Source organism: Bos grunniens, chromosome 10 (assembly GCF_055505025.1).
Source record: "Bos grunniens cultivar Pamir isolate PY7600 chromosome 10, Bosgru_T2T1.0, whole genome shotgun sequence".
NCBI lineage: Eukaryota > Metazoa > Chordata > Mammalia > Artiodactyla > Bovidae > Bos > Bos grunniens.
The window spans coordinates 18763005-18777965 of NC_141174.1; the positions used below are offsets into that span (position 1 = coordinate 18763005).

Genomic DNA, 14961 nt, shown 5'->3' on the forward strand with positions numbered 1-14961 from the left:
CATTCTGCTAAGCAGCTCAGGTGAGTCATCTATTTAATCCATATAAAACTGAGTTAATATTCTAAACTTCATTTAACAGATAAAGAAACCGATGCTTAGGCAGATCAAATAGTTTGCCAAAGTTAGTTTCCCACAACTAAGAGGTTCCAGAGCTGAGATTCTACTTCAGACAGTTTAGTCAAGAGATCCTACTATTCTCCATTACCTTATAATGTTGATCTCAAAATTCTCAGTTATAAGTGATATTTCAAAGAATATTCTCATCTATATTTCCTGGTACTTTTATGGAAATGTTTTTATAGGATAAGTTTCAAGAAGTGGTCATACTTGGTCAAAAGGTACATGCATTTATTTATTTATTTATTTGGCCGTACCTCGAGACATGTGGAATTTCCCCTACCCGGGATGAAATCCATGTCCCTGCAGTGGAAGCTCGGAGTCTTAACCACTGGAGTGCCAGGGAAGTCTAGTGTATGCATTTTTAGAGTTAATTGCCAGATAATCTCCAAAGGCATGTGTATGTAGCAGACTCTTTGACAGCCTGCTTCCAAATAAAGACAACCTTTTAACTCCTATGAACATCAAATGAAGAGTGCCTATTTCCCCATATCTTCAGTAGCAGTAAGAATCAAGCCTTGCTCACTGAAAGGCAAAAGACAAAGGTTTTAATTTCTATGTCTCTGATTACTAGTAAGGTTGATCAACTAGTCTTTTCATATATTTATTACCATTTATATTTCTTTTTCTTCCTTCATACATGTATACTGCTCATCAGTTCAGTTCAGTCGCTCAGTTGTGTCCAAGTCTTTGTGACCTTATGGACTGCAGCACGCCAGGCTTCCTTGTTCTTCACCAACTCCTGGAGCCTACTCAAACTCATGTCCATCGAGTTGGTGATGCCATCCATCTCATCCTCTATCATCCCCTTCTCCTCCTGCCTTCAATCTTTCCCAGCATCAGGGTCTTTTCCAATGAGTCAGCTCTTCGCATCAGGTGGTCAAAGTATTGGAGTGTCAGGATCAGTCCTTCCAATGAATATTCAGGACTGATCTCCTTTAGGATGGACTGGTTGGATCTCCTTGCAGTCCAAGGGACTCTCAAGAGTCTTCTCCAACACCACAGTTCAAAAGCATCAGTTCTTCAGTGCTCGGCTTTCTTTATAGTCCAACTCTCACATGACTACTGGAAAAACCATAGCTTTGACTAGACGGACCTTTGCTGACAAAGTAATGTCTTTGCTTTTTAATATGCTGTCTAGGTTGGTCATAGCTTTTCTTCCAAGGAGTAAGCATCTTTTAATTTCATGGCTGCAATCACCATCTGCTGCGATTTTGGAGCCCCGCAAAATAGAGGCTCTCACTGTTTCCCTATCTATTTGCCATGACGTGATGGGTCCGGATCTTAGTTTTCTGAATGTTGAGTTTTAAGCCAACTTTTTCACTCTCCTCTTTCACTTTCATCAAGAGGCTCTTTAGTTCTTCGCTTTCTGCCATAAAGATGGTGTCATCTGCATATCTGAGGTTATTGATATTACTCCCAGGAATCTTGATTCCAGCTTGTGATTCATCCAGTCCAGCATTTCTCATAATGTACTTAAGACCTTAATGCTGGGAGGGATTGGGGGCAGGAGGAGAAGGGGACGACAGAGGATGAGATGGCTGGATGGCATCACTGACCCAATGCACATGAGTTTGGGTGAACTCCGGGAGTTGGTGATGGACAGGGAGGCCTGGTGTGCTGTGATTCATGGGGTCACAAAGAGTCAGACACGACTCAGAGACTGAACTGAATTGAATTCTGCATATAAGTTAAATAAGCAGGGTGACAATATACAGCCCTGACATACTCCTTTCCCGATTTGGACCCAGTCTATTATTCCATGTCCAGTTCTAAGTGTTGCTTCTGACCTGCATACACATTTCTCAGGAAGCAGATCAGGTGGTCTGGTATTCCCATCTCTTTAAGAATTTCCAAAAATTGTGATCCACACAGTCAAAGGCTTTGGTGTAGTCAATAAAGCAAAAGTAGATATTTTTCTGCTCATACCTTTTAGTAATTTGTTTCTGAGTTATGTCCCTTTTAATTTCATAAGGATTCTTTATATATTAAGATATATCTGTCACTAGGTATATAAGCCTTTGCCCAGTTTGTTTTTAGACTTTGTTCATGGCAGTTTTTGCCACACTGAAGTTTATTATTCTGTACTGCTGAATATGAACTTAGATTATTTAATAAGGAAAATTTAATCTTACTTTTTTCATCAAATATTATTTCATGTATACATTCCCATGTACCAAGTCAAAGGCCTAAAAATTAACACTGTATTCCATTACGTTGATATATTTATAATCTTCACATTACTTACTTAAAATACATATTTATTTATAAGAAAAAGTATTATGGGAGGGAGGTTCAAGAGGGAGGGGATGTACATATACTTATGGCTGAATCATGTTGTTGTATGGGATGTACATATACTTACGGCTGAATCATGTTGTTGTATGGCAGAAACCAACACAACATTGTAAAGCAATTATCCTCCAATTAAACGGCTTCCTTGGTAGTGCAGTGGATAAGAATTCACTTGCCAGTGCAGGAGACTTGGGTTCGATCCCCAATCTGGGAAGATCCCACATAGACGCAGAGCAACTAAGCCCATGAGCCAGAACTACTGCAGTCTACATGCTGTGGGGCCGCACACCACAATTACTGAGGCCACATGCTGCAACTACTGAAGTCCATGCACCTAGAGCCTGTGTTCTGCAACAAGAGAGGCCCCACAGTGAGGAATCCGAGCACTGCAACTAGAGAGTAGCCCCTTCTCGCCACAGCTAAAGAAAAAGCCAGCACAGCAACAAAGACCCAGCACAGCCAAAAATAAATAAATAAATAAAATTATCTTTAAAAAATAAATTAAAAAAAGTACCAATAAGACTTTATAGATATTGTTTGAAAGTTGTCTGTTGAAAGTGAAAGTCACTCAGTTGCGTCTGACTCTTTGAGACCCTGTGGACTATACAGTCCATGGAATTCTCCAGGCCAGAACACTGGAGTGCATAGCCTTTCCCTTCTGCAGGGGATCTTCCCAACCCAGGGATCGAACCCAGGTCTCCCACATTGCAGGCGGATTCTTTACCAGCTGAATCACAAGGGAAGCCCAAGAATACTGGAGTGGGTGGCCTATCCCTTCTCCAGCAGCTCTTCCCGACCCAGGAATCAAACCGGGGTTCTCCTGCACTGCAGGCAGATTCTTTACTAGCTGAGCTGTCAGGGAAGCCCTAGATGTTGTTTGAATTTCCACAATTAGAAATGTGAGGCTCCTAAGCTTGCACTGCAGAAAAAATGAGAAGAGTAGCTGAACTGAAGAACTGGCAAGTGAAGTGGAAAACTTGAAAATATTTATTAATCATACGCAATGTTTCCAACAGCATGCAGAATTCTATCCAGCACCTGCCCAAGCTTTGAGATTGCCCAGAGTTAGAGCTTTAACCAGTACTCCATCATCAAGGAAGGCTGTCATTTTCCTGAACAGTTGACATAACTAGTGAGAGATAATATTACACATTTATGGTGCTGTTGTGTGTGGCTTGAACCTAGAGCTTTTTTTTTTTTTTTTTAAACAAACTATTAAGATCTGTGCCAAAGACCTCTGATTTTACTCTCATGCAAAAACAAGCATGTTTCTCTGGAGGTCACCCCAAGATCTTAAGTTCTTTTTTCTCTTTACTTCATTTTGATATGAATGGGAGGGAAAACAAATTCATTACCATAAACAGTACAATAACATCATCATCCAAAGGCTGACTGATTAAGCCTGTGAACCTGATTTAGCTTAAATTTAGATCACTCCTTTCACTTATTTTTTCCTCCTCAAGGTCCCAAGTACTTAATCACCTTTAAACATCTTCCATGTCTGCATTCTGTTTAATTTCGTAAGATTTCTCACACTTTAAAAAAGTGACCCACCATCATCTAGAAAATGAGAGGGTTAGTTCTACCAGCTTATGATTTGCTAATAACTTAATAAAGTTCTCTGAATTTAGTCTTTTGAATTCAGAAAAGATACTGCAAATGACCTTGTTTATAAAGACCAGACACATTTTAATGTTGTAAATTTAGCAGAGCTGAAGGTAACAATCTGCATGTATTCCTCAGCAATTGCTTTACACAGAGAATTATTATTGACCTTTCAATGAATTTCTACTTTAAGGATTCTTTTTTAGTTGGCAAATAACTGATTTTTTTATCCTTCTATTCTAAATCAAAAAGGCTGTTGACAATTAATTGCCTTAAGGACTAAAAAATTTGGGTCAGAATAAACTAATGAGAATTAAAATATTGAATATTCAATTTATAAATCTAACTGTTTTTCTCTAAGGTCACCTTCCCTTTAAATCGTTATTCAAATATAGTGACTCTCAAATTATGGTCGCTGGACCAGAAGCATTGGTGGGATCTGGAAAGTAGTCAGAAATGCAAATTCTCTGGCCCTATACCAGACCTACAAAATCAGGAATTCTGGGTTTCGGGCCAGAGAATTTCTTTTAACAATTCTTCCAGGGGACTCCAATTTGAAAATCACTGCTGTAATATATTTTAAAAGGCTTAATTAACTATAAATGAATTTTAGACTTACTTTAAAAAAAATCACTTCTTTGTATCTCAGAAAAGCAAAAAGGTCTCAGCTAATCCACGATAAGGGATGTAAGTCTACGTCAAATCAAAACATGAATTCTACCCATCAAAATTTTGTACCAGAAAATAAAACTTTACAAATTAACAGGCAGTTCAGTGGTTAAGAATCCACTTACCAACTTGGTCCAGGAAGATTCTACATGCCATGGGGCTGAGCCTGTGTGCCACAACTACTGAAACCCTCGCACCTAGCTCCAAAACAAGAGAAGCCACTGCAATGAGAAGCCTGAACATCACAACTAGAGAGTAGCCCCGTGCTCACCACAACTAGGGAAGTGCTCAGCTAACGAAGACCCAGTGCAGCCAAAATTAAACAGAAAACAAAGAACTTCAGTTATTTAACAGCTTACAAGCTTCGCCCTTCGTCAAAAACACTTGAATTATGTAGTCAGTCTACCTTCCAGCCTCCAGTCCCTCTAGACATGGCCAACCAACAGCAGAAACATGAGGTCCACTCTAGCTTCCAGTAGAGGTGGTGGCTAAACTAATGGAAAGCAGTTAACATTTTTGGTTGAAGCAGGACACGCATTCTTGAGACAGAAATAAATAAAATGGATTCTCCACTTGGTTCTCGTGACATGCCAAACTACCATTTGACAGCTGTTCTACATAAAAACTGGAGCTCTGCCCCACATGGTGACAGGAGTGTAGATAATGACATGGTGTCAAGAGCAGTGATGTGATGGCCAAGGAGTGGGTCCAGAGAACAGGGCACGCAGGGCACCCTCTCACACAAAAGATAAAGTCCTTATGCAACTAAGACTCACTTTGGATTTTTATTTGCAGAAACAAAATTTTAAAATTTCTCTTGCTAATGTGAGAAAAAACCCCAAAACCTCTTTGTTCCTTGGCAGGGAGATTTGTACTGAACTGGTTTAGAGACACTTGGTGATTAAATTCGAAAGTCAGCTCAGAAACATGAATAAGGTTCTGCCTTTAGAGATTTTATAACCTAGTAGGGCTAACAAGCATAAAAAAGTAAAGTATTCTAAAAACTGAAAAGGTGAAAACAATTTAACTCCTCTCATTTGTTACGAGCAGGAATTAAGATGTTTTATATGGGCTAGTTTTCTAGAATATGAAAGCTTGCTTAAAGTTTAAGTCCAAAAACTCAGTATTTTTACGAAACCTTTTTATAAAGCATGGTAAACATTTCAGTCTTTTAAATGGAAACTGACAAACACAATTGAAGCTTTTATCAGTGGCAAGGACAGAATATAAATTCCAATGACCAAGACCTCAGGCTATCATGCTTTTCTGGTTTCTTTGACATCAGTTGCTCTAATTTCCCCACTACTGTTCGTTGTTAAGTTAGTCATCATGGGCACCTTGAAGGCTTTTGCTCCTTTACACAGATATTTCCCACCTAGCATTTTCTCCTCTTGCGACCTTCCTTCACATCCAAAAATTTTCCTCCTTAAAAATACTTTTCTTTTTAAATTATGAGATTACTGTATTATTGAACATGTGGAAAAAACAAAGGGGAAAATCACCAAAATCACTCATCTTTTCCTTGTTGGGCTTTTATGGTACGGACATTAAAACAATAAATGGAACAGCTGAACACTAGCTGGACTACACAGAAATTTCTAATATAGTTTACTTCAGTCTGTCTTTATAAGATATACAAAAGTTTATTTTCATATTCAGGCCTGCTGAATATTTCTTTTAAACATTTTTTTTTTTGGCCATGCCATGCAGCTCACGGATCCTAGTTCTCCAACCATGGATCAAACCCACACCCATTGCATTGGAAGTGCCTAGTCCTAATCAGTAGACCACCAGGGAAGTCCCTTTAAAGACTATTTTTAATTGAAAAACATACAATGATTTTCATTTTTAAAAGGAAAGGATAATTCACCTACTTACCTAGTCTGTAAGCAAGTTATTCATTCTCTTTCAGCTTCAAAAATATTTGTAAATGAATTTTCTTTTCCTTCTGTAATATCTAGTGTAAAATTGTGTGTTTGTGTACTCTAGAGTCATATAGATAAGTACTTTAATAGAGCAGCTATTCAAAGGAGGGGAAGATAGAAGGAAAACTTGCTCACTTATGATAAACGTCCCTAAAATGCCAGGCCCTAAAGCTGCATGATGTTTGTGAGAGCACCGAGTATGAGTCCAGCACACTGAAGACATTCAGTAGGCTGGTTTCGGCTCCTGAGGGCAGACGAGTGACCTTTAACTGGTTAGTTTGGAATCTTTTGTTCAAAGGGATCCAGGGAAGATCCGTATAAACAGATAAAACAGGAGCACCTCTGGTTAAGGAAGAAGACCCAAGTCTGCAATTTCCACTTTTCTTCTCTCTTCTCTAACAGTTTGAAAATGAGTACAAAGTCTGCAGCATCCAAACTTACACAGCTGTACCCCAAGAACCTTCTAATCTAGCCCAGTCTAACTTTTTCAAAAGGCCATTCCTAGGGAACAGCAAAAAGGAGAAAGTCAAGCTGCTGACACACAGAAGTGGAGCAAGTGTGTTGTCAGAACACTCCTTATTAACCATCCACCCAGACACGAGGGGCAACAGTCCCTCTTCCATGCCATCAACCCCTCAGGTGTCCTCTTTTGGGCTTCCCTCGATATTCATTTTAAATTGATTTCACTTGTTTAAAATGCTCTAACAATACAGTGTGATCTGCTTCTGATATCCCCAGAGAGAGCCTCCCTGTCGATTTACACTGAGGACAACTCTTCTTCCACCAGTCATGACTTCCCAGTTGGCTCTACTCAAATCTTAAGCATCCATGGAGGTTTACTTTGGGAAGCCTTCCTCCCACATTTTGACCCTTAACTGAATTCTCAATCTCTGGCCACCCAGTGCTATAGTTCACCGCTCAGTCCATGAACTAACCCTCTGCAGATCTGGCTGATAGTCCTCCAGCCTCTGTGGCTGCTTTTAGTGACATGCACACACTAGCCCATGAGACAGTCCATGCTCTTTCAGACATACAGTGTTTATGAGGAAATTCCTCTTTCCTAATCCAGAACCTCTTTCCTTCCACCACTGGCTCTGCCCTCTGGTTCACACAGAGGAAAGTTGGGCCCTGCTCCCCACCCCTGCAGCCTGTACGGCTTACAGTTGGCCTTGTGTTTTTCCCCATTCTGGCTCCACCTCTAAAAATAATACTGCTGCCCCAGCCGTCTCATAGGCCATCTGTGGACTCTGCCTTCAACATGTAATGATTAGCTAGCAGAGGAACAGGCAGCTCTGGTCTGTGTGTGGAGCCGCCGAATCTCTGTGTTCCATGCACAAATTACATCCCTTTCCTTCTTCTCTCCTTTGACCTCTCCCAGGACTGCTACACTCAGCCCTGTGTTCATCATTCTGTCAAGGAGCACTTACTGAGCACCGTCAAGAACCAGGCTGGCCAGGCACTGAAAAACTAAAACCAAATAAAATGTACTCAGCCCACAGAAGAGTAAGAGCAAGCTAGGTAGAGTAATAAACAGCTGGGAAGTTGGAGAAGGCATCAGAAAGGGAGGTGATGTCTGAGCCAGGGAGGAACTGTATCAACAACCAAGACTCACGCAGCCTCGCGTCCCCTGCACCAAATGGGACGGTGCTTTCCCGTACTTGAAGTTCCGCAAATATGTAAATCTGGTAAAGCTGACAAAGCCTGCTCGGTCCTGTGCTTCTCCTAGAGGTGAGGGAGGGTGGTCAATGAATCCACCGTCTGAAAGGGTAGTTGCAGAGGTTGACACTGTACCTGGCTACGTACAGTATTGCTCAGGTGGTTGTCCTCGGACATCTGTGCATTCTGGAAGTAGGACAAGGGTGCAGGTAACTCTGTCATTGGAGCAACTGTATAGATATACTTTTCCACAGAAAACAGAGCCTCTTGGGATTCTGAAAAAGGGAAAAGGAAAACAATCTTTTGTGCATTACAATTATTCTGTTATTCTGAAACACTTTCACAAATGACTTTTTGCAAAAACAAACCTTTCTTTCATGTGTTTTCCTCCAGGCCACGCTTTCTAAGGACCTCACAGGCTGCTGTCACTTGCTGGCTCCTGGATTAGGTCTGGAACAGATTTTACTGGGTTACCAAGAGTTGGTTAAGTTCTAGTAAATCCATTCACACCAATTAAACACTTACAAGACTAATTTGTAAACCGGAAATGCATTACTATGCCAAGACCTTCAGGTGACAAACTTTTGTCAGCTCAAGTTACTTCTTGGTAATGAGTAGATCTACTTGAGAAACCAATTATTTTCAATCACTATCATATCTAATGATTTCAGATGTAGAGCAAAGGGTGCTAAATGATCTTAAAGAATGTTCTTGTCAATGTTCCTTTTGCAATCCACCTTAATTTATATCACCATAAAATTATGTTTTGTGTTTTTAATTTCTTTTTATCATCTCATTTTTTCCTTTACCACAATGTTCCAAGGCAGAAGAACTAGATAATATATTTATTTTACAAAAACAGAACGGGACCCAAGTTCAGTGAGTTGCTTAAAAGCATTCAACTGGGCAGACCAAGACCAAAACCACAGACTCCTGACCCCCAGCTCCTCCTCTGCCTCCTCGCACAGCCTTGCTCACACACATTACTCCATCTCCCAGACCTCACCCTCCCATGTGCCTGTCTGGGTACCTGAATGTCCATCGGCCAATTCCTTAGGACTTCAACTTTGCTTTTTCATTGAAAGTCTTCAGAAATACAGAAGAAAAAAAAAATGGTTTGCATACCTAAGCAATACTCTAATTCATTTAAAGTGTCTAAAACATTACCATGTACATACTTAAATGAAAGCACGTTGTCAATGTTGTTTCATTTCAGGATCTTCTATCCTCTAAATATTATTCTTTCTTATTCTAATGATTTTTTTCATAAAAAACCACATAAAGCAACTTTTTCCTCTAGTAAAGGTATTGACTTTCAATTAACCCTTATCACCTATATTTAGATCATTTAAATCATGACAAATTCATAATCAAGGTATGCTTTCCTTTCTATCCCATGTATTTTTGGGGGGCCATGCCATGAGGCATTGGAGTCTTAATACTCCCACTAGGGATCAAAACCATGACCATGCCGCCTGCAGTGAAGGCACAACTACTTAACCACGGGACCACCAGGGAAGTCCCTATCCTACATGCTTTTAAATACTGTGCCCACTTTTCGCCTCCCCTCCAATTTACTATGTGCCCATAGTAAGCTGGAGTGAGATCAAAAGATTGCAAATTAATATTAACTTAAAAAGATGGAATTATATAGTGAGACAGTTCTGTTTAAAATATATAATATTAATTTGTTTTAAAAAGAAAATGAAAAAAAGAAAAAATAAATAAAAAGAAAATGAATAAATAAAATTATTTAAAAAATAAAATGAATTAAAATTAACAGCAGACTCAATGGCTACTTTTAGGGGAACTGATCACCAGAAGGGGGTACACAGGAAGCTTCTGGAGTTAATGGTAATGTTTTGTTTCTTGATCTGGGTGCTAGTTACACAGAGGTGTCAATCTGAAAATTCTCTGAGCTCTACACCTATGATCTGTGCACATTCCTATATACTTCTATTTAAAAAGTCAAATAGATTTTTGAAGGTGTATACCTATATTTAGGGTTTGACAACATGTATGCTAGCTTACCCAAAAGGGAGGTGGATTCCAGCAGAATAGTTATATTCTCAAAGTATTGAAAGCAAATGTTCTGACCTATGCTTCTAGATTTTTAAAAGTTGACTAATTGAGAAGCAAAAGGCAAATAAGAAAGAAAAAGATACACCCAACTGAATGCAGAGTTCTGGAGAATAGCAAGAAGAGATAAGGCGGCCTTCTTAAACAAACAAGACAAATAAATAAGAGGAAAACAGTACAACAGCAAAGACTAGAGATCTCTTCAAGAAAACTGGAGATATCAAAGGAACATTTCATGCAGGGATGGGCATGATAAAGGACAGAAAAGACCTAACAGAAGCAGAAGAGATTAAGAAGAGATGGCAAGAATACACAGAAACATTATACAAGAAAGGTCTTAATGATCCAGAAAACCACGATGATGTGGTCACTCACCAAGAGCCAGACATCCTGGAGTGTGAAGTGAAGTGGGCCATAGGAAGCACTACTATGAACAAAGCTAGTGGAGGTGATGGAACTCCAGGTGAGCTATTTAAAATCCTAAAAGATGATGCTGTGAAAGTGCTGCAGTCAATATGCCAGCAAATTTGGAAAACCCAGCAGTAGCCACAGAACTGGAAAAGGTGTCTTCATTCGTATTAGGTATTATAAGTAATCTAGAGATAATTTAAAGTATACAGGAGGATGTGTATAGATTATATGCAAATATTATGCCATTTTATATAAAGGACTTCAGCATCCAAGGATTCTGTTAGCCACGGGGTGGGGCTTGGTGGGAGTCCTGAAAGCACTTGTCCTCCATCCCCGCCCCCCACCAAAGGACAACTGTATTTAAGACACATCTGTATTTACATGTAAAACACTAAGGCTAAGGAAAGGTGAAAGAATCTGCTGGTGTACAATTACAGGGCAAGTAACAGCAATTCCAGAAACCAAATATTCTGACACCCAACCGGCCCAGGTCCTTTGCCAGTTCACCTGAAGAAAGCTCATGCCTCCACCGATGCATTAAAGATCACAGTGCTGCAGGGTGACCCTTCCCAGAAGAACTACCCGGTATATGGAGTTCAGTAGGAAGTGGAGGGGAGAAGGCAATGGCACCCCACTCCAGTACTCTTGCCTGGAAAATCCCATGGACAGAGGAGCCTGGTGGGCTGCAGTCCATGGGGTAGCTAAGAGTCGGACACAAATGAGCGACTTCACTTTCCCTTTTCACTTTCATGCATTGGAGGAGGAAATGGCAACCCACTCCAGTGTTCTTGCCTGGAGAATCCCAGGGACGGCGGAGCCTGGTGGGCTGCCGTCTATGGGGTCACACAGAGTCGGACACAACTGAAGCGACTTAGCAGCAGCAGCAGCAGCAGCAGGAAGTGGAGGTAGGCAACAGGGCTAGCAAGGTCTCCAGTCAGGCCTGGAGAACAATCAAACATTGTTGGTACGAAGGGGCAGGCAAAGCTAGATTTGATTCAGGGCCAGTAACAGCTGAAAACAATTGATGACTGCATGGAGAAGGCCAATGACCCACTGTCCCAGCAGCGTGGCAAAAAGACACTACTGGACCTTAGAACATTACGAACAGTCCCCTGAGAACAAGAAAAGACAGTTGTTGAGAAGTGAGGATCTTTCACATGACCTGAATTGCAGAGGGAGTGGGATGTAAGTAGATTTTGGTGTTTTCTCTCTGGCCATCTGCTAAAGATTTTCTGAGGCTGATAAAGCACAACACTTGAATTCACTGCTATTCATTTCCTTTTTCTCAAAACACTTGCTCAATCAGATAAAAGGAAAAAGAAATCCTTTTCTGATGGGCAGCTGTAATTTCTTTCTATTATACACAAAGACTAAAAGCCCCAGGAGAATACAGATAATCTCGAAGTTTTGATGTGCTGAACAGAAAAATCTATCTAACCAGAAAACCTTCTATCCATCAGCACTTTAAAAAGTATCACAGGACCAATGCTTGAAATCCCAAAAAGAAGCTTATTAAAAATTCATTTAGGGACATACCAACAGAAAAGTATCTTTCTGTCTCTCACTACATCCCAAGGTAACAAACTAAAATTAATAATTTAAAATTAATCTAAAACATCAGGAATACAGCCTAGAAAGACTCTCAATTTTAAGAGATTAGGGAGCAAACAATCTCCCCAGTCCCACAAGAGGCTTCGTGAAGGTGACAGGCCCTAAAAAGAGCAAACACAGTGACATATCCAATTTGGTGATTTTTTCCCCCCTGCTTCCTTCCTTCCTACTCTACTGTGAACCATTTGTGGTAGATTAGATTATTATTTAGCATATATTCACTCCCTCCCCCAACATGCCCAAGAAAGGATGCTGAGCTTGGTTCTGTGAGTTGCTTTGGCCTCAAGGTGAGTGCAGTCTACTACCCACTCCATGCCTTTGGGCTCAACACAACAACTTCCTTTGGTCATGGGATCTTGGCAGATGCAGCACAAATAGTTAAAACTGTGCTTGTGCAGGGGGCCCTGCCTTCCTGTACTTCTGCTGTCCCCTCAAGAACTTATTTGGGTAGCCACTGCCCCAGAACAAGAAGGGCAAAGCAGAACTGCCCTAGCTGTCACCTTTAAGAAGAGTGAGAGCTAACGCTCTAAGGCACTGAGTTTGGGGGAGGTCTACTATGTAGAGTTATCATGGTTGTCTTTAAATAATAATGGTTATGTGGGCTCAGAAGGTGCAATAAAAAATGAACGACGACATAAACGTAAAATCTTTTATCTGAAACCCTTAGGACTAAACAGGTTTAGAATTTATATATTTTTTGGATTTTGTAAAGTTCAAAGTGAAAGTCGCTCAGAAGTGTCTGACTCTTTGCGACCCCATGGACTATACAGTCCATGGAATTCTCCAGGCCAAAATACTGGAGTGGGTAGCCTTTCCCTTCTCCAGGGGATCTTCCCAATCCAGGGATCGAACCCAGGTCTCCCGCACTGCAACAGGAGGCAAATGCCATGATTTATAATGCTCCCCCAGGGTATTAGATAGAGCCACAAAATCAAACACACTAATAAATATGTAGTGAAATATATAAGAAGTCCTAAATTACATAAAGAGGTTCAGGTTAGAGTCTGCCGTCAAATGATTTAGGAGCTTTTGGACTTGAGAACTGTGGATATGGGACCATGGTCCTGTATTATTACTTATATAGTTAAAGAGATTCTTTTCCTCTCAAATTTCATTTCAGTAACTCTACATGGAAGATGTAATTACAATGCGTCATTGTGGAAAATCTGTTGTGGAAATGGCAGAACATAACTAATCTTTAACAAAGAAAAGGACTATTCACAGTTAATTTGTAAATCATTGACTATTCTCAGCAATGCATTCTCTTGTTCGCTTAGATCACCTTAAGGAACTGTACAAGGCATAGCCAAACACGAATACCCTTTAATCAACAAACACTTGTTGGGATTCTTCTACACAACCACACACTGTAGGTACGAGGGGTGCTAGTGCATCCGATGATGCTTCTGGTCACTTAAGGTGCTTACTATCTAGAGGGGAAGACAGAGAAGAATGTTTTTACATTAATAACATGTTGAAATAAAATTATTTAGCTGTACTGAGTTATATAAAATACATTATTCAAATTAACTTCACCTATTTCTATCTTTAAAAAATTTGCTCATCAGAAAACTTAAAACTGACCTTTGTAGCTCTCAAGTGATGTTTCTATTGGACAGTGCTATTCTAAAGCTTCAGCTCTTTCTCCGACAAACAGGCTTAATATTGAAAATCCCTGACAACCTTTTCCTTCCTGAAGCTTCCCTCCCTTCCTCAGTTTAGTGACACTGCATCGTGGAGATTCTCCTCCCACCACTCATTCCCCTCAGCTGGCTCCTTATCCTCTTCCACCCTCTCATTATAAGTGTTCTAGGCTCTGCCTGGGCCTCCTTGTCCCCCTCCTTTTCTCAGGCTTCTCCTCCACTGTTTCAAAATCAACTGGTAAGGCTACTTATGTTTACATCTCCAGGCCTGTCCACGGATATTTCAACTACTGGCACTTGAAAAGTGATACTTTCAAACCGATTTCTCCTCTTCCAGACGCTCTTTTGCTCCTAGCTTTCTTATTCCTATGATTGTTTCCCCCATTTTCTAAACAAAGCCTCCTAGTCAACTTCATGTTTTACTCCTTGCTTCCCAATTGGCCAGTCATATCCTTTTCATAGTTTTCCTCCTTTCTAAGTCTCTGTCACCACCAAAGGCCAAATTTTCATTATATCCCACCCGGTTCATGCAAAAGTCACCTCAAATCTCTCACTCATTCTAGACCTTACGTACCTAAGGCAAAGTTCTTGTCACAAAACTTATTAAGAGCAAAGCTCAAAACACCTTCCAAATCTGCCTGGAATTGATCACACAAAGGAGAGGCACTATTAATTTTTCAGAATACATCCAAAAGAAACAAGTCTCTCCCTGAAATCTGAGGTAAAGCAGTGGGAGAGCAGAAGCAGAGGGAACCTGGATCCCTTTGTGAGGGAGGGGAAGGGGACCACAAAAGCCTTGCTGACAGACAAACTTTCTCTTTCCTGCTGGAATGATTCTCAGAGACCAACTCCAATCCTCCAGTTCTTCCAAATGGAAATTCACGCAGCAGTCTAGGACCAGAGGCAGCCACTAACTTAAAATTCAGCACCACACCGTATCCACTCCGAGG

General features: G+C 40.5%; 1 protein-coding gene and 1 long non-coding RNA gene across 10 annotated transcripts in view; both read right to left on the reverse strand.

Annotated features, from left to right (window-relative positions):
- Window positions 1-14961, reverse strand: part of PSEN1 (presenilin 1) — a 67195-nt gene that overhangs the window by 50871 nt on the left and 1363 nt on the right. For 4 of the 9 annotated variants that reach the window (XR_015134042.1, XM_086319891.1, XM_086319886.1 and 1 more), the window contains exons 2-4: window positions 9298-9353; window positions 8636-8717; window positions 8403-8542 (exon numbers count right to left, since the gene is read on the reverse strand). Coding sequence is in view for 8 of the 9 variants with exons in the window: in XM_086319891.1 (XP_086176017.1) it covers window positions 8403-8489 (87 nt within the window). In the remaining variant the exon portion in view is untranslated. Of the gene's footprint in view, window positions 1-8402; window positions 8543-8635; window positions 8718-9297; window positions 9354-10721; window positions 10740-14961 lie in introns of those variants that run through there. The other 5 variants (XM_086319892.1, XM_086319890.1, XM_086319887.1 and 2 more) reach the window with 4 other exon arrangements.
- Window positions 13672-14088, reverse strand: LOC147364051 (uncharacterized). Its single transcript, XR_015134043.1, has 2 exons — window positions 13953-14088; window positions 13672-13798 (listed from the first exon to the last, which is right to left on the reverse strand). It is a non-coding gene; the product is annotated as an uncharacterized LOC147364051 (long non-coding RNA).